The 19,220-nt window shown below is 42.8% G+C and overlaps 1 protein-coding gene and 1 pseudogene across 2 annotated transcripts in view; both read left to right on the top strand.

The window, feature by feature from the left end:
• Positions 1–2,152: 2,152 nt before the first annotated feature.
• Positions 2,153–13,327, top strand: LOC311101065 (uncharacterized protein). The gene is made up of 7 exons (XM_084142107.1): positions 2,153–2,319; positions 9,509–9,711; positions 9,830–9,931; positions 10,097–10,192; positions 10,305–10,415; positions 10,518–10,641; positions 10,756–13,327. Exons 1-7 carry the CDS (start codon positions 2,292–2,294, stop codon positions 13,227–13,229), a joined length of 3,138 nt encoding a protein of 1,045 aa, XP_083998233.1. The 5' UTR covers positions 2,153–2,291; the 3' UTR covers positions 13,230–13,327.
• Positions 13,328–15,608: 2,281 nt separating this feature from the next.
• LOC311100565 (diacylglycerol lipase-beta-like) overlaps positions 15,609–19,220 on the top strand; it is a 44,185-nt pseudogene continuing 40,573 nt past the window's right edge. The window contains exon 1 of the transcript in view: positions 15,609–15,646. The product of the transcript in view is annotated as a diacylglycerol lipase-beta-like (transcript). The remainder of the gene's footprint in view (positions 15,647–19,220) is intronic.

The raw sequence follows: 19,220 nt of genomic DNA, 5'->3' as shown, positions 1-19,220 counted from the left end.
CGGAGAAAACACATTTCCGAGGTGAGCAAGTCGATTATGAGATGGAGTTATGTCGGGATGCAACCGGACCGCAAGCAAAGCCGGGAGAAGAGGAGTATTTCTGAGGAAGAATGGAGGGGAAAAAATAGGAAGAAGAGGTCGAAGAGAATGAGGAAAGCAGAGGTTGGATTTGAATCTGAGGAAGATGGCGATAAAAATGGAGATGGGGTGTCGAAGAAGATTGGTGTCAAGTGCAAACGGAGTGAGCCGTGCACCAGACCGAGTTCTGGAGGTGAAATGGAAGTGAATGAAGGCGAGTTAAGTGAAGGTGTGGGGAAGAGCTCGGAACCCGAGCCTGGCATCAATGGACATGATAAAGAAGAATCTGGTTCAGTAGGAGTGACATTTTTGGACAAAGCGGATCCTTGCCTTGTGGCGGATCCATTTGTGGTTTCAGGGTGGGTGGGAAAGGAGTTGGGTGCAGTTAAATCAGTGAAGGTAACCAGTAGTGGACTTGTGATACTGTATTTTTTTGTATTTCTTCTGACCAGAGGGAGTGGGCGTGCCGTGTCACACAACTTGGGTTAAGATCTGTTTCTTGCTTTGCTCTTAGGAGCAGGGCACCATTAAAAGTAGTGATTTTGGGGGTAGTGTTAAGTGTGGAGGTGGAGCAATTGAAGTTGAAGATTCCTGGTGTTTGTGATGCCCGCAGTTTGGTGCGACGCAGACCCGGTGTTGAGCGTGGTGAAACAGAGGAGTCACTATCAGTCCTTTTGAGTTTTGAGTAATCGTCTTTACCCGACAAAGTCATGTTAGGATATATCATCCTGTTAGAGCTTTTGTGCCGAATCCACCGCGCTGTTTCAGGTGCAATATTTATGGCCATGTCGCAGCAGTTTGTAGGAGGGAGATTCCAAGATGTGGGAAGTGTGCTGGAGGGCATGGAATAGAGGATTGTGTAGTTTCAGTGGATAAAGTTGTGTGTGTCAACTCTTGGGGTGCCCATGTTGCTGGAGATCGGAAGTGTCCGGTGCGAGAAAGGCAGGTTGAGGTGGCTAATCAGAGTAATGGTCCTCTGTAGCTCAATTGGTAGAGCATGGCACTTGTAACGCCAGGGTAGTGGGTTCGATCCCCGGGACCACCCATACGTAAAAATGTATGCGCACATGACTGTAAGTCGCTTTGGATAAAAGCGTCTGCTAAATGGCATATTATTTATTATTATTATTATTAGTGCAGAAGGTGTCGTATGCTGAGGCAGTGAAAAAAGTAGCAGAGGATGGGTCAGGGGTGAGGGATCCTGAGAGGATCCCTGTGAGTAGTAGATCTGTGCCAGTACAGAGGGATAGTCCAACGAGTGATACATGCTTCAGTAAGGTTGGCTTCTTAGCATTCATAGCAATGGTTATCAACTGGCACCCAGGCCCACCCACTGGGGAGCCAGGCCCAGCCAATCAGAATTAGTTTTTCCCCACAAAAGGGTTTGATTACAGACAGAAATACTCCTCAGCACCCCTCCCCACACCTCAGACGATCCAGCAAGTGAAGAAGCCGGATGTGGAGGTCCTGGGCTGTCATGGTTACACGTGGTCTGTGGTTGTGTGGCCAGTTGGACGTACTGCCAAATTCTCTAAAACGACGTTGGAGGCAGCTTATGGTAGAGAAATGAACATTCAATGATCTTGCAACAGTTCTGGTGGACATTCCTGCAGTCAGCATGCCAATTGCACACTCCCTCAAAACTTGAGACATCTGTGGCATTGTGTTGCACATTTTAGAGTGACCTTTTATTGTCCCCAGCACAAGGTGCACCTGTGTAATGATCATGCTGTATAATCATCTTCTGTGTATGTCACACCTGTCAGGTGGTTGGATTATCTTGGCAAATGAGAAATGCTCACTAACAGGGATGTTAACAAATTTGTGCACAGAATTTGAGAGAAAATACGCTTTTTGTGTATATTGAAAATGTCTGGGATATTCTATTTCAGCTCATGAAACATGGGACCAACACTTTGCATGTTGCGTTTATATTTTTGTTCAGTATACTTCAATTAAAACCGAATGATTCTGAACAATTCGAAGTCCCAATTTCGGCAGGTAAAATTCAAACCCTCGCGGGAGTTTGACATCACTTCGACATAAACTGTATCCTTTCTAGCCATGACCCGCTTCCAGAGAGGACGAGGCAAATATTTGGCGCTTTACACAGCTTCGCATTCAATAACTTTGCGGCCGGAAATTCATTTGATAAACCTTACAACGTCACCACAGTTCTTAAGTATAGATGCGACTGCAGCGAAGACCGCACGATGACAGGACACACTTCAGGACAAAATGGTAAAATGCAGTACAATTTGTAATCATTCTGATACAAACTAGCTAGCTAGTACAGACAACCTAGCTAGCTATTTAGCTAACCTTAGCCAGTTAAGTTCACTTCCTTTTCCCTTTGTTAAATGTAGGGAACTGTTCGGTTCTTTATTTTTTATTTTGATATAGCTAGCTAGTCATGTATTGGCAATATTATACTATTGGCTTAACCAGACTGTTCCGACCTGAGATTCAGGCAGCAAATACATCTGAACCACAGAGTTAGGCCGCGATCCTCTGCACGGCGTTGCGGACGCATGCCAGATCTTAAAACGCCTGGAATTGTATTTTACGTATCAGCTAACCACATATAGCAATCTGTTGCCTGACTGCGCAGTCGATGACGTCGCATGCAACCATTGGTTGACGCATGTGTAATGCCTGAGCAGGGAAACATACCTTACCCTGCGTTAATAACCAAGTGAAGTGGGAAGGAGGTATTTACCATAAAAGACAGGGGAAAATCCATCTGAACGCCCCTCCAACTGGAAATTACTAGTGGGAAACTCTTCTATCATTCCGGAGCTCAGATTTCTCCCACATGGTGACCTCTGACTTCACCTATTAAGGAAATGACCATGATAACGGCATTTTCGGCAGTTAAATGTAACAGCAAACCATTATTTATGAAAAGCAATCTATTAATATTGTTTTTGAACACTAATTTGTTTACAAGCATGAGAGCTGTACTTTTAGTTTATGGTTGAAGCAGCTTGTTGGCCATTTGCCAATCTGCGTTTCTCAATGAGTTCCAAGCACTTCAATGCAACCAACTGGTATTTAGGACTTTCCACTTGGTTATGAACAGCAGTATTAATCTTTGTCTTTTTTTATTACCCTTTAGAAATGCATGTAAAAGGCCTCTGATTAGGAAAATAATCAGTTTTTTGAATTTCAAGTTTGTAGAACAATTTTCAGGAAATGTTGCAAAAATGCAACATTGGGCTTTAACGGTAGGATAAATGTGTGTTAAGAAAACTGTGAAATTCTATTAAAATCACAAAAATTGATCCAAAGCATTTACATCTGATGGAAAACATTGTAATGGTATTTAAATCTGAAATGAAGTCCATATTTGGTCTGATAGCCAAATTGATCAACTTGACCAATCCCAATTTTAGTATTTTGTAGATTTTTTTTATTTATTAAAGGACAAACTATTTTGCAATCAAAAACAGATACTTTTGGAAAGGATCAACTATTTTGTGAATTTTCTATGTATGGGGAACATATAACTTACATCGCCGATCTTACTACTTCACCATGAAATTAATCGTTGTCAATGGCAATATTCTGAGCTCATAAGCCACTCATTTTGTTTAAAAAATATATACCTATTTGTTCATTTGATGTGTAGCGGGGGCATCAAATTTGCTCTCGAAGTTTTTGCTTGTCCACGTTTGCAGAATTTGGAAGGGAAACAATATCTTACTTGGCTATCAATATATGAATGTGGCCCTGTCTCAGTTTAACAACCCATAAGCCCAATGTTGCGTTTTTGCAACACTTACAAAACTACCTCTAGCTCTGGCTCAGAGTTTGTTTGTTCTTCAATTAATAATTTTCTACATAAACATTACATCTTCAAGAAGACAGGAAAACATATTTAACATGTACTCGGCATGGATGGCCTACAACCTATGCTTGTATAGGGGACCAGTGATGTCAGACGAGTGGTAGGGATGTGCATCTTTCCCTTTCAAGACGATTCGATACGTATCTAGTAGTGATGCGTGGGCTTGAATTTATAATTCTTATGCGATTTATATCTATAGGCTACATTGAGGTTTTTCTTTCATTATTTTTAGGCTATCTGGCATTAGTGAGTAAGCCTATAAGCTTTAGGGCCTAACTGTAAGCGCAAAATAGCCTAAAAGCCAATCGCCAAATGCTTTTGGGAAGGGGCATAAAAAGTTAGTCGATCCTCTGAGGAAAAAAGGACATGTCAGTTTAATTCAATAAGAGAAAAGCTGCGAGAGTTAAAAATAGACTAGAGGGCCAGAAAAGTAATGCTTGGGAAAGATTTGGTGACGTGGTAAAAGAGGATGATGGCAGTGCTGGTTATGTGTGATTGTGAGGCGCTATACAAATTCGACTGAAGTCTGTTATGACGCCGAACTGCAGTCAGGTCAAGACCCTGGTGAGGACGATGAGCACGCAGATGAGGTTCCCTGAGATGGTTTCTGACAGTTTATGCAGAAATTATTCGGTTGTGCAAACCCACAGCTGCCCGGGTGGCTGGTCTCGGATGATCCTGCAGGTGAAGAAGCCGGATGTGGAGGTCCTGGGCTGGCGTGGTCTGCGGTTGTGAGGCCGGTTGGATGTACTGCCAAATTCTCTAAAACAACATTGAAGGTGACTTATGGTAGAGAAATTAACATTCAGTTCTCTGGCAACAGCTCTGGTGGACATTCCTGCAGTCAGAATGCCAATTGCACGCTCCCTCAAAACTTGAGACATCTGTGGCATTGTGTTGTGTGACAAAATTGCACATTTTAGAGTGGCCTTTTATTGTCCCCAGCAATAGGTGCACCTGTGTAATTATCATGCTGTTTAATCAGCTTATTGATATGTCACATCTGTCAAGTGGATGGATTATCTTGGCAAAGGAGAAATGCTCACTAGCAGGGATGTTAACAAATTTGTGTGCAACATTTGGGAGAAATAACCTTTGTGCATGGAAAATGTCTGGGATCTTTTATTTCAGCTCATGGAACATGGGACCAACACTTGGCACCATGTGTATTTCAGCTCATGCAACATGGGACCAACACTTGGTACAATGTGTTTATTTTTGTTCAGTGTACATTTTGACTGGAACAGGAGTGGATAAATATTTATTTATTTCAGCATCTTGAGAGAATGTGAATTAGCAGTTAGCACCTCTACAGACGACACTATCGTTATCAGCATCATAAAAGCTGATAGTATTTCAACCACATAAAATATGCATCAAAGCCGAACTGAAATATTATCAGAAACATTTTAACAGCTTTCGATTTTTTTTTTTTTTCTATATTGGTTTTTCTCCCCGGTGCTTAAATGTCTTTGCTCTGCGAAAGAAGCAGAGATGACAGAACTTTACCAACGTCAACTAGATTGAAGCGTTCGTTCTATCGATTTAAGACATCATCCTGGTGAGCAAGGGTTTATTTAGTCTTCTAGGGCAACATGTAATGACAGAGGAGAAGCTGCATGTATTTAATTATAGACAGTTGACTAACAAATCGAGATCTTGGAACAAAGGTTCTATCTGCAAAAATATGATTCTGAGATAATTGGCTTTCATGTTCCGATCTCTGATTGGTTTAAATGGTTTCAGCAATTTTTATCTTTTTTTTTTTTTTTACGTATTAACATCAATTGGGAGTATTTATAGTACTATAAAGGTAGAGACCATTGAGCAGAATAAGGCTATGTCAATAACTCACTTTTGACAAAAATGCAGATAGAACCATAGTCCCAAGCTCTCGAAATAGCCCACCAATTTTTTTGAAATTATAAGCCGAAATGTATTTAAATTAGGCAAAAAAATTAGGGTCTGGTGCGGGCCTCCGTTTTTCACTTTATCTCATATAGTTGGGCAGATGGGTTATTAGCGTTTGAGGGTGGGTGCGGGTGAACAAAAAGCTGACCCACACACCAATATCTAATTACATCTGTACGATTCTATTTGATTATAGAAAGAATCGATACGATTCGATGCACTAACATTTGTTGCATGAACACATTCATTTTCCATTCTAAATTAGAATCTGCTGCTGATGGAGCTCATGAGCTGGGCCTCTGAGCTGGATCTGTCTGAGCTTGACTTCTGTGTGTGTAAATGGTGTACGCTCAGTGGCCTGTTTTATTAGGTACACCACCCCGTTCACAAAAATGGTTCGTTCCTACAGACAGTGAGTCATTTATAAAGCAGGCAGACGGGCATAGAGGCATTCAGTTACTGTTCAATTTAACGTTAGAATGGGCAGAACGAGTGACCTAGGCGACTACAGTGAGGGGAAAAAAGTATTCGATCCCCTGCTGATTTTGTACATTTGCCCACTGACAAAGAAATTATCAGTCTATAATCTTAATGGTAGGTTTATTTGAACAGTGAGAGACAGAATAACAACAACAAAATCCAGAAAAACGCATGTCAAAAATGTTATAAATTGATTTGCATTTTAATGAGGGAAATAAGTATTTGACCCCTCTGCAAAATATTACTTAGTACTTGGTGGCAATCACAGAGGTCAGACGTTTCTTGTAGTTGGCCACCAGGTTTGCACACATCTCAGGAGGGATTTTGTCCCACTCCTCTTTGCAGATCTTCTCCAAGTCATTAAGATTTCGAGGCTGACGTTAGGCAACTCAAACCTTCAGCTCCCTCCACAGATTTTCTATGGGATTAAGGTCTGGAGACTGGCTAGCAGAGAGAATGATTTATATCAGCGTTTATTTCTTTCATCACATTCCCAGTGGGGTCAGAAGTTTACATACACTCAATTAGTATTTGGTAGCATTGCCTTTAAATTGTTTAACTTGGGTCAAACATTTCGGGTAGCCTTCCACATGCTTCCCACAATAAGATGGGTGAATTCTGGCCCATTCCTCCTGACAGAGCTGGTGTAACGGAGTCAGGTTTGTTGGCCTCCTTGCTCGCACACGCTTTTTCAGTTCTGCCCACAAATGTTCTATAGGATTGAGGTCAGGGCTTTGTGATGGCCACTCCAATACCTTGACTTTGTTGTCCTTAAGCCTTTTTGCCACAACTTTGGAAGTATGCTTGTGGTCATTGTCCATTTGGAAGACCCATTTGCGACCAAGCTTTAACATCCTGACTGATGTCTTGAGATGTTGCTTCAATATATCCACATAATTTTCCTTCCTCATGATGCCATCTATTTTGTGAAGTGCACCAGTCCCTCCTGCAGCAAAGCACCCCCACAGCATGATGCTGCCACCCCTGTGCTTCACGGGTGGGATGGGGTTCTTCGGCTTGCAAGCCTACCTCTTTTTCCTCCAAACATAACGATGGTCATTATGGCCAAACAGTTCTATTTTTGTTTCATCAGACCAGAGGACATTTCTCCAAAAAGTATGATCTTTGTCCCCATGTGCAGTTGCAAACCGTAGTCTGGCTTTTTTATGGTGGTTTTGGAGCATTCTGCAGCGATACACCATCCCATCTGGTTTGCGCTTAGTGGGACTATCATTTGTTTTTCAACAGGACAATGACCCAACACACCTCCAGGTTGTGTAAGGGCTGTTTTACCAAGAAAGAGAGTGATTGAGTGCTGCATCAGATGACCTGGCCTCCGCAATCTCCCGACCTCAACCAAATTGAGATGGTTTGGGATGAGTCGGACAGAGAGTGTGCAAAGCTGTCGTAAGGCAAAGGGTGCCTATTTGAAGAATCAAATATAAAATATATTTTGATTTGTTTAATACTTTTTTGGTTACTACATTATTTCATAGTTTTGATGTCTTCACTATTACTCTACAAAGTAGAAAATAGTAAAAATAAAGAAAAACCCTTGAATGTGTAGGTGTTCTAAAACTTTTTTGACCTATAGTGTACATACATACAGTACCAGTCAAAAGTTTGGAAACACCTACTCATTCCAGGGTTTTTCTTAATTTTTACTATTTTCTATATTGTAGAATAATAGTGAAGACATCAAAACTATGAAATAACACATATGGAATCATGTAGTAACCAAAAAAGTGTTAATCAAATCAAAATATATTTTATATTTGAGATTCTTCAAAGTATTTTTCCCGAGTTGCCATTTGTCTCGAAAGCACCCAAAAATCTAGCAGATTTACATAGGTTGTCAGTCAACTAATAAAGCCTAATATCGTGCAAGCCATTGTAGCATTTGAGTGCTGAAGGTGCCATGCAGATGTGCAAAATCAGGAACAAGCTGCCTACCTTGCGTTGGTCAGTGAGCGAAGCTGGGCATAGTGCACAGTTTGACTAGGTTACTGATATTCCCTAGGGTTGTTCGGCATGCAAAATTACATGTAGATCACTGACTGTCAACACAGTTATATGCTTAGTTCGACACTGAAGGAAAGGATGCTTGAGTTGTCACAAAAGATGAAGCGTTTTCGGAAGGTAGGTAGTTAGAAAAAAAGTAATGGGAGCAAAACATTTTAGTGAATATGTGATTCGTAACGCTTGAATCAATTTTTCTGACCGACGCATGCTACATTTGGATCGGTTTGGGGTCCGTGGACCGATGCAGTACTATCTTACACATCGGTCCCCGATGCAAATGTTTATCTTTGAATTGTTACATCTCGAACGAGTGGACATGTTTCTAATGTTTCAGAGGCTATTGAAGCCACAATAAATATACTGACACAACAAATACTACTAATGGATACATCTGGGTCTAAGGAGATGCTCTATGTAATGTTTGACATTATTTTTTAGGTTTGGACCTGTACAGGATGCAATTTAGGAAACTTGTTTTTCCAATGTTGGGTGTCACGGTTAATGTGGACAGTGCGGATTCGGCGCGGTATATGGCTGGGGAAAAGTACCTCAGTCCAGAGATGGATGATGTCGATGTACTCCTAATTATCCTAAATTATAAGTTGAAGATTGAAATACTGCTAGTTTGTAATTAAACTGCCTTTTTCGTCCTCATGCTGGGTAGCAGCAGCAACAGCAGCCATTTTGGAATGGCACATATAACGTTGCGTTGAACAACAAAGGAGCCTGATTGGCTGACTATCCTTTGATGCTCAACGCAATGTGCCATTCCAAAATAGCTGCTGTGGCTTATGCTACCTAGCATGAGGACGAAAAAGGCAGTTTAATAAAAAACGAGCAGTATTGAAATTTTCTTGATCAATCATTTTCGATAATGGGATAATTGGAGTACAGCGACATCTTCCATCTCTGGATTGAGGTACGTTTTCTCAGCCGTATCCCGCGCCGGCTCCACACTAACCTCATTTAGGCAGCCGTCCGTTCCGACCTGAAAGGTTGTATTTACTGCATGAATCTCAGGTTGGAACAATCTGGCTAGTATTGGCTCAAACACATTTTCTTTCTACCACTAGCACCCATTTTTGCATTGTTCAACCCTAAACATAACTGAATCAGTTGTAACAAAAGGCATTGCTGTCCTCATCAAATCCAAATTCTCTGTTTCAGGTCCCCCTCTTCCTCTCCCCACTCTGCGCCTCATGGTCCCACCACTGCGCCTGGTCTCAGCAGCCATCTGGCAAACGATCCAGCAGAGACACGTGATGGATTATGGGATGCTGGAGGAGTTTGTTACCATGGTTACAGAGATGGTGCCAGAGCTTCTGAATGACAGTCAGAGGGCCCAACTTATTCTGGGTCTTCGAGCACGGGTGAGAGAGAGGGGTGGAGCTGGTGCTCATCATTATGTGGGGAAAGATGAGATATGAACATATTTAGTAATGTATGTTGTCCCCTCTACATCTTCTGACTGGTTTGCTCTGCTTTCAGCTGGTCCTGGAGTTGTGTCGCTCCAAGCCGATCACAGACCTCCAGACCATTCAGCCACACCTGGACAGGATACAAACCCTTACACCTCTCTGGGGGACACAGGTGAGCTGCTCACGGCAGAGAATCAGCTAATGTCTGTATCAGTCAGTCATAAATATTTCTGATATGACAGTGATACATTACGTCATAAACATATGCAGCCTAAATGACAAGCTATCATTTCGGATGTCCTGATTTAAGGCAACATATTGATATTCTGTGTTTAAGGCGACTGATGCAGAGGTAGGATTATCTGAATCCAACTTCCTGGGGCTGGTTCAAACCCTTCTGAAAGACCAAGATGAGAGGAAACATTTCTTCCAGGTCAGTGAGTATGTGGGTATGGAATAGTTGTGTGTCATTTCCATGTGACTGCTGTGTATTTTGACAAATTAAATACTTTTTTCTTAGCTCATAGTCCTTTACTCTGTTTTAGGATGTTTTTCCTGTAGAATTTGGTCCCAGTTATGACGCAGCCATACAGAAACTCATGTGGCAATTCCTTTCGAGACTGGAGAAGCTACTTCCTGTGACAAACTTCCAACAGGTACTAGTAGAAATACAATTATATAGAGGAATCATGGAGTTGACACATAGGCATTATGTGAATTCTACCTATATTCCTTCTCTGTATTCCTCATTGTGTCAGGCTGCCTTGCTGCTCAGCGACGCCCCCTCTGTTCTTGAGGAATGTGTTGAGTCAGTGTCTCACCCTCAGCAGCTGAAAACCCTGCTTCAGTACCACAGAGACCTGGGCCAGCTGGACAACCATGGTAGGCAATTTCACAGGACCCATGTAGATGTTGGCTTTTCTTCTGTAGGGACATTAACATTTATTCACTATACAAACTTTGTCTTTCATTCATCCTCTTCTCTTCCCTTTCTAGATACTTTGTCTCCCACCGATGGGGACTGCATTCTCTCAGCTCTCTGTCTCCCTCCAGTAGAAAGGGTGGTGATTGCAACCGAACAGACAGAGTCAGAAACACACATATCGTCCTTGAACGTCTTTATGGATACATTCACCAAAGAGTTGGAGGTGGACTCTGCAACACTGACAGAGTACACAAAGATGGAACCTGGGACAAGTATGGATGTAATAGAAGAGGAGAGGGTGGAATGTGAGAGAAAGGAAAAAGCATCCTCAGTTATTAATGATGAGGAGGAAGAGGATAATGCAGAGTTTGCTGAGACTGAAGAGGTGGAACCAGTGTATGAAACAGTGATAGTTTTAGGGGAAGATGGGAAGATGGCGCCTTTAGTCAAAGCCAGTAAACTCAAAAGGCACAAAAGAGAGAGAAATGACGCCAGTGGCATGCCTGATGGACAAAAACACAGAAAACCTAGCCCTGCACAAATGAAAAGCATAGACCTGTCTGATACGATCATATCGTCCATGCTTCACAAGCCCTCAGTGGAGCTACAAAGGATTGACACCACTAACCTGACATTGCCCTTAAAACCAGTGAGAAGAAACAGTAAGATGAAGACATATCTAGCACGTGATTTGAAACAAACCATAACTGAATTTTCAGAACAGAAAAAACGTGTCTGCAAGACAGTTAAAACAGCCCAAAACCCCAATATGTGCACAGTGTGTGGACGTGTCTTATCCCGCTTTTCAGACATGAAAAAGCACATGCAAACCCATAAGAACGGTCGCACCTATCAGTGTCGCAATTGTCAGAAGACTTTCAAGCACTTGTACACTTTGCAAACTCACAGAAAGTCATGTCTGTTTGGAACTCTGCAACAAGAGGAGGTTCCCTCTGGAGAGGGCAGTATTGCTCCGTTTACTATGTGTGAGGCAGAATTCGCACAATCCTCAATAAACCGTAGAACGTGCAAGGTGTGCGGCAAGATTGTGCATCGCATTGGATACTTGAGTACCCACATGAAGATTCACTCTGCGAATCGCCACTATTCACTCGGAGAAGCGAAAACAGTCCAGAAACTGTCACCTGAGGGAGAAGACACAGAGCCGCCCAGTGGTGTTACTCTTGAGGCAACACTTGAGGACAGTGACTCGTTCCCCACCAGTACTCCCCAGGACCCATCTTACGACCCAGAACTCAGCCAGACCAAAAGACCCAAGTGCTCCAGCACAGCAAAGAAGCCAAACCGAAAAACCTTCCAAAAACCAAAACATATATGCCGTATTTGTGGTAAATACGTGACTGCTGGAGCATTTGAGTATCACATGAGAACTCACTCAGGCGAGCGCCCTTTCTCCTGCCCTCATCCTCAGTGTGGGATGAAGTTCATACACAGCGGAGGTTTGAGGGTCCATCTCAGACGCTATTGCAAGGTTCGGACAGTTGACGCTGCTGAGCTCGACAGCTTCAACATACGTTTTGAGTGTGACAAATGTGAGAAGACATTCACGATCCAATCAAAACTGAAGAAACACAAACTTATCCACGGCCCGCTCTATTGCACAGGGTGCAGGAAGGTATTGCCTGACTTAGAAACTTTAACCAGACACAAGCTTTGGCACAGGCCCGTTCAGTGCAGCATGTGTGAGGAGAGCTTCATGCTCACAAACCTCAGAACACACTATCTGGATGTCCATAAGTTCAGCGGACCGTTCGTCTGCACCCACTGTCCAAAAAGCTACAAGAAGTTCCATTCACTCATCAAACACGAGATGGTTCACACCGGGAACCTCCCCTTACAGTGCTCCCAGTGTCCAAAGAGATTCATCTACAATTACGACCTAGTCGAACACGAGAAAAGGCACTCTGACGACAGGCCTTGTCTCTGCTGGGAGTGTGGCAAGGCCTTCTGTACCAACATTGACCTGAAACAACACATGCAGAATAGCCATGGTGAAAAATCCACAGAGTGTCGTTTCCCATGTCGCCATTGTGGGAAACCCTTCAGGCTTAGTAATTCCCGTGCGAACCACGAGAAGACTAAGCATGGCGGGGTGCGTTACCCGTGTACGTACTGTGGCAAGCAGTTTGTTTGTGCAAATGCATTGAAAAGGCATGATCTGATTCACACGGGGGAGAGGCCTTTTAAATGCAATCATAAGAGTTGCGATAAGGCTTTCAGGTCGAGAGCTGAACTGAGGATACACATGAGATACCATACTGGAGAGCGGCCGTTCAAGTGCAACGTCTGTGGAAAGGGCTTTGTTCAAGCCAATTATCTCACTACGCACTACCGGACTCATACAGGGGAGAAGCCGTATTCATGTTCCCTCTGTGACAAAAGCTTTAACTACCATGACTCCCTGAAGAGACACATGTCTACACACTCAAACGAGAAGCCTTTTAAATGCCTGGACTGTGGGAAAGCTTTCGAACGTAAAACTCTGTTGAATGTACATAAACGATCATGTACATCACTGTATTGAAATGTTAATCCCCCCTGCCCCCCAAATGTGCTTAATGTAACAAGATGTACAGTTGATAAGATTGTGGCCTGATAAAGCATTTCCCATTTAAAACAAAACGTTTTCCCCTTTTCATATAACTGCAGTTATACTTTTCTCCCATAAGTGAAATTAAATACAAGTAGAATAAAATACTTTGGGGGTTATGGTTTTGCGTATGTGGTCCTCTGTAGCTCAATTGGTAGAGCATGGCGCTTGTAACGCCAGGGTAGTGGGTTCGATCCCCGGGACCACCCATACGTAAAAATGTATGCACACATGACTGTAAGTCGCTTTGGATAAAAGCGTCTGCTAAATGGCATATTTAATGTATAACAGTGTTCCTTCAGTCCCTCTCCTTGCCTCAACCTGGCTAGCCATTTCATATTGGCTACATTAGCTGAAAGGCCGGCAGATGGTGATATTGAGTCGTTTCATTTTACCGTCCAAAAGGAATCTATGCAGCAGGTTCTACACTCCTATCCCCCGTGGACTGGTTCGTACGTAAAACATTCTCCATACAGGTTGCAAAGGTGTTGATTTCCTTAACTCGATTTAATGGTGAAAATATGGATACTTTCTTGATGAAACACCATTTTCCTCCACCATGCTGGAGTGGCTAAATGCTAGTCCCGGATGTTGTAAATCACATTCAGCCAATCAGGTTGCAGCACTCCGTTTACACTAGTTCTGAACGCTGTACGCAATGTCAGGAAGTAGCATTAGCCACCATACAATGGTGTTATATAATGAAAGTGCATATTTTCCATTTCTTTTGCCTTCTCGCCATTAGATCGAGTTAAGGAGGAAGTCAATGCCTTTGCAGCCTGAATGGAGAATGTTTTATGTACGAACCGGTCCACAGGATATGAGTGTATAGTCGGCTGCATAAATTCCCTTTGGATGGTAAGCTGAAACGACTCAATATCTCCATCTGCCGGCCTTTGGGCTAAAGATGGTGCTTCCATGGGGCAGAAGTCAGGGGGTGGGGGAATCGTAAGTGGCTAATTTCATAATAATAATAATATGCCATTTAGCAGACGCTTTTATCCAAAGCGACTTACAGTCATGCGTGCATACATTTTTTTTTGTGTATGGGTGGTCCAGTATTGATACAATGTCTTGTTTTGACTGATTTCATATCAATGCTAATGTGGCAAAAATTTGCTAACTAGCAAATCAACAACTGTAGCAATGTATTTGAGAGAAGTGCTTATTGTGCAAATGTATTTGTTTTCAATAAACATTGGAGACGAAATGTAGCTTACATGTTGTCAACAATCTAAGCAAACCCCGCCTGTTTTGCCCCATAGTTGCGCACAAGTAGGCTTTGTTGCTAAACAACCAACCCGTCTATGGCTTCATATGCACACACATCCCTGTCTAGGTTTGCAGTAATCACATGTATGGTGTCAAATCAAATTCAAAAGTCGAACGCGCGTGAGATGGCGCATGTGAGCAAGATGAAACATCATTACCTGACCATCGAGAGATAATAAATATGATCAAGCTAGCAGAGGTGTCCCGCGAGTGCGCAGGCCAGTCGAGCGTGCAAATTAAACTTGAGAGCTTGCTAGTGTGACTGAGCGAGCAGAACATCATTGTCACAGATCAAAAAGAAAAATGTCTTAAACAGTACATAAACCTGTAAGCAAAGAAACGCAATTCAAATGTGTAAAATATTAATTTTAATGTATTCAATTGTCCACCAGCAAGTTACTTCTCATTGTGAAGTTTTCACTCTCAATTTCTTAAATTGCGCTCTCAAGTCTTGGCACCTTTGGGTTTGGATTTCAGGCTGATGGGTAGGGGGCTTAAAGGCGGGTGCGTGTCTAGAAATCTTAGATTGGTCACTTTCACTGGAGACAAACTAACAAATACCTGCCCTTGGCCAGTCCAGTGTTGAGAATGCCTACTTTGAGCTTTATGTTTGCTATGCACTTTTGAGGCGTCTGTTTAGCTAGCTAGCCGGCTTGAGCAGTAAGCACCGAACGATTTAGGAAACCCAGCAGCTTGATAACCAAATGAATTGGTAAATAAATTCTAATAGGTATACTATACCTTGAATTGAGTGGAATCTACTTGTTAGCCAGCAACGTTCGTCTGTAAAATGAAAAGCAGAAAGTAGGTCAGCTCTAGCAAACACCATAAAACGAGTTCACTAATTGCAGGCAGGACCCAATATTTAGGGTATTATGCCCAAGGACACACACACAGCACATGGGGATTTAGAATTATATGAAGTCACAAAAGTCTGAATCTGCTACCTGCTACAATTCATACAGTACATAATCAGTTCTAAATAATGGAATGTAAACTGACATATGATAAACCAGCTAAACATGTCAGAATAAAAAATCCATGGATGAGAGGATCATCGTGGACCAGGTGGCTGGTTGGTGAGGGCCACGGCCAGTGGTGGAAAAAGTACCCAATTGTCATACTTGAGTAAAAGTCTAAAAGTATTTGGTTTTAAATATAAATGTACTTAAGTATCAAAAGTAATTGTAATTGCTAAAATATACTTTACTTAAGTATCAAAAGTGAAAGTACAAGTATAAATCATTTCAAATTCCTTATATTAAGCAAAGCAGATGGCAACATTTTTTTAATTTACAGATAGTCAGTGGCACACTCCCAACACTCAGACATCATTTACAAACGATGCATGTGTTTAGTGAGTCCGACAGATCAGAGGCAGAAGGGATGACCAGGGATGTTCTCTTGATAAGTGTGTGAATTAGACAATTTTCCTGTCCTGCTAAGCATTCAAAATGTAATGAGTACTTTTGGGTGTCAGGGAAAATGTATGCAGTAAAAGGTACATAATTATGTTTAGGAATGTAGTGAAGTAAAATTTAAAGTTGTCAAATATAAATAGTAAAGGAAAGTACAGATACCCCAAAAACTACTTAAGTAGTACTTTAAATTATTTTTACTTAAGCACTTTACACCACTGGCCACGGCATGAGGGAAGAAACTGTTCATTCAGGTGGCAGGAGGTTTTGGTTGTGATTGACCTGAACCGTTTGCAAGAGGGGAGTCTTTGGAAGAGGGGGTGGAAGGGGTCAGCATGATCATTCCTGCACGCTTCCTTGCCCTGGACTCATGCTGGACCTCGGTCCTCGATGAAGGGCAAGCGGCAGCCAATGACCCTCTCAGCAGTCCGGACAAGCCGTTGCAGTGATGGAGGAAGTGAGGATGGACTTGATCGTTTAGAAATGAATGGCATTGAAAGTTTTATTGAATACAGTCAGTAATACAGAAGTCAAATCACAAAGGGAGTCTCATCAGAGCAGAAGTTATCAGCAAGCCAGAGCCATCTGTGGAAAGAGCACAAGTAGAACAAAGATGTGCAAACAGAATAAATGTATCATTCAACTTAAGATTCCACCTAAAACAATGACATGAGCTCTGTCCCAATTAATCTCTGCTCAACTCCTCACTACTCAATTCCTTCTCAAACCCCACTGGAGGAGGTCTGAGGTGAGGAACCTTGGGTTGTTTCCAATGGGGTTTTAGAAGGAAGCGCAATGGTCAGTCCTTGAATCCATAGCTCTGTCTATGAATTTGAGAGTGGCCCCATCCCTTTTACTCCCGCCCGTTTCGTTAGCTTTGTTATTGTTATAACTGCTGATTGCCGCTTTAAGAAACACAAATGAGCATACAAGTATGTTTAAGCATACAGTACATGACTGTTGGGAGTGCAGTGCCATACCTTTAGCTGCCAGGTGCTGCATAGCTGACACACTAAAGATGAAGTTGTGGCAGATGCCGAAGTCCCAACTTAAAATCCTTGTACAATCCATAGATATTGGTAAAAAGGTCAACAAAATTAGGGCGCTGGAGTTTGAGGAAGGTGGAGCGATACATACAGTATGTGCTGAGTTGTGTAAGGCATAAGATGAGTTGGTGACTCACTGGTCCAAACTTGGCGTCCTCAGCCTTATTGTGGTCCCGGGTTGATGAAATAGAAGCCTGACTCCACCTGTTCAAACGTGATCTCTACACAATGACCTGTCTCCTGAAAACAACTGGAGTGAGAGAGAGGAAACAAGATGTCAGCCAATGTCACAGACAGCGTTCAATTGGAGTTGAAATGTTTTAACATCTTAATGTTGCATTCAAGGTAATGGTCCATTTTAAGACTGCTATGGCTGTATCAAAAGATAATTTAGCCTAATAAGTGATAACACAATGATGTGGGACTGAGCCGAGCTGTATGGCAATTCCACGTTAATAGAGTGATGCTGAAGCTCAGATTTCTTTTAAATGTATGTCAAACAACCCCCCCCTCCTCCCCCGTATCGCTAACAGAACTAGAATGAGATTCACTTTCCATGATCTCTCTGCTCTGATAGACATGAGCCTGGAACTCTCATCTCTCCAGTGTTGCACTTCATCATTTATTTCCTTAAAGAATCAAAGCCGCGTGAAGGGTTTTGGAGGAGCTGCAGCACCCCTGATAAATTGGAAATACATTTGCCAAAGTTATAGAATTACTGCTGTCTGTTCAGAAATAAATTAAATAAATCAGAATAGCCGACTACACCATGAGAATGCCTATAATTTAGCCACAGAGGATCAATAGCTTATTTTTTTTAAATAGCCTAGCTCTAGATTATGTGTAGCCCAATAACAAGGCATAGTCTACAGTCGGGAAAGCGCGGCAAATCTGTCAGTAAACAGCATGCTGACAAAACAGGCCTTTTGGAATTTGAAAATACAATTGTTGGAAAGCAAATGGTTCCTGCTGAAAAGAGAAGACTCTAATATGTTGTAGGCTACCAAAATATTTGATCAACTTACAAATATTGTTTTACAAAGTAAAACGAGAGATAGGCTTTTGGCACGAACGCATCGGCCATCACCGGAGACTGAGCTGTATATCATTAAGTGAGTCAGTGAAACTGGAAAGCATTTTTAGGACTAATTTCCTCCTCATATTGAATCCTACAATGTGTCTCCACACACCTAGGCCTAGGCTATTGATAGATTCAAGTCACCTCTCTTCAGCGTGCCGTCTCTAGCCAACTCTCCTGCTATCTCTCTCAGAATGACCTTCTTGATCCAAAACAGTCAGGTTTCAAGACTGCTCTTCTCTGTGTCACGGAGGGTCTCCGCACTGCTAAAGCTAACTCTCTCTCCTCTGCTCTTATCCTTCTAGACCTATCCGCTGCCTTTGATACTGTGAACCATCAGATCCTCCTCTCCACCCTCTCCGAGTTGGGCATCTCTGGCGCTGCTCACTCTTGGATTGCGTCCTACCTGACAGGTCGCTCCTACCAGGTGGCGTGGCGAGAATCTGTCTCCGCACCACGTGCTCTCACCACTGGTGTCCCCCAGGGCTCAGTTCTAGGCCCTCTCCTATTCTCTCTATACACCAAGTCACTTGGCTCTGTCATATCCTCACATGGTCTCTCCTATCATTGCTACGCAGACGACACACAATTAATTCTCTCCTTTCCCCTTCTGATAACCAGGTGGCGAATCGCATCTCTGCATGTCTGGCAGACATATCAGTGTGGATGTCGGATCACCACCTCAAGCTGAACCTCGGCAAGATGGAGCTGCTCTTCCTCCCGGGGAAGGACTGCCCACTCCATGATCTCGCCATCACGATTGACAACTCCATTGTGTCCTCCTCCCAGAGTGCAAAGAACCTTGGCGTGACCCTGGACAACACCCTGTCGTTCTCCGCTAACATCAAAGCGGTGACCCGATCCTGCAGGTTCATGCTCTACAACATTCGCAGAGTACGACCCTACCTTACACAGAAAGCGGCACAGGTCCTAATCCAGGCACTTGTCATCTCCCGTCTGGATTACTGCAACTCGCTGTTGGCTGGGCTCCCTGCCTGTGCCATTAAACCCCTACAACTTATCCAGTTGACCTTCCCAAGTTCTCTCATGTCACCCTGCTCCTCCGCACATTCCACTGGCTTCCAGTTGAGGCTCGCATCTACTACAAGAC

This window comes from Coregonus lavaretus (assembly GCF_964263955.1).
Source record: "Coregonus lavaretus genome assembly, chromosome: 25".
NCBI lineage: Eukaryota > Metazoa > Chordata > Actinopteri > Salmoniformes > Salmonidae > Coregonus > Coregonus lavaretus.
This window is presented reverse-complemented; position numbering and strand designations above follow the sequence as displayed.

Excerpts from the sequence above, each read along its gene's own strand:
- LOC311101065 (XM_084142107.1), top strand. The coding sequence starts at position 2,292 with ATGACAGGACACACTTCAGGACAAAATG. Across the intron at positions 10,193-10,304 it reads AGAGGAAACATTTCTTCCAG|GATGTTTTTCCTGTAGAATT; the intron begins GTCAGTGAGTAT and ends ACTCTGTTTTAG. Across the intron at positions 10,416-10,517 it reads CTGTGACAAACTTCCAACAG|GCTGCCTTGCTGCTCAGCGA; the intron begins GTACTAGTAGAA and ends TCATTGTGTCAG.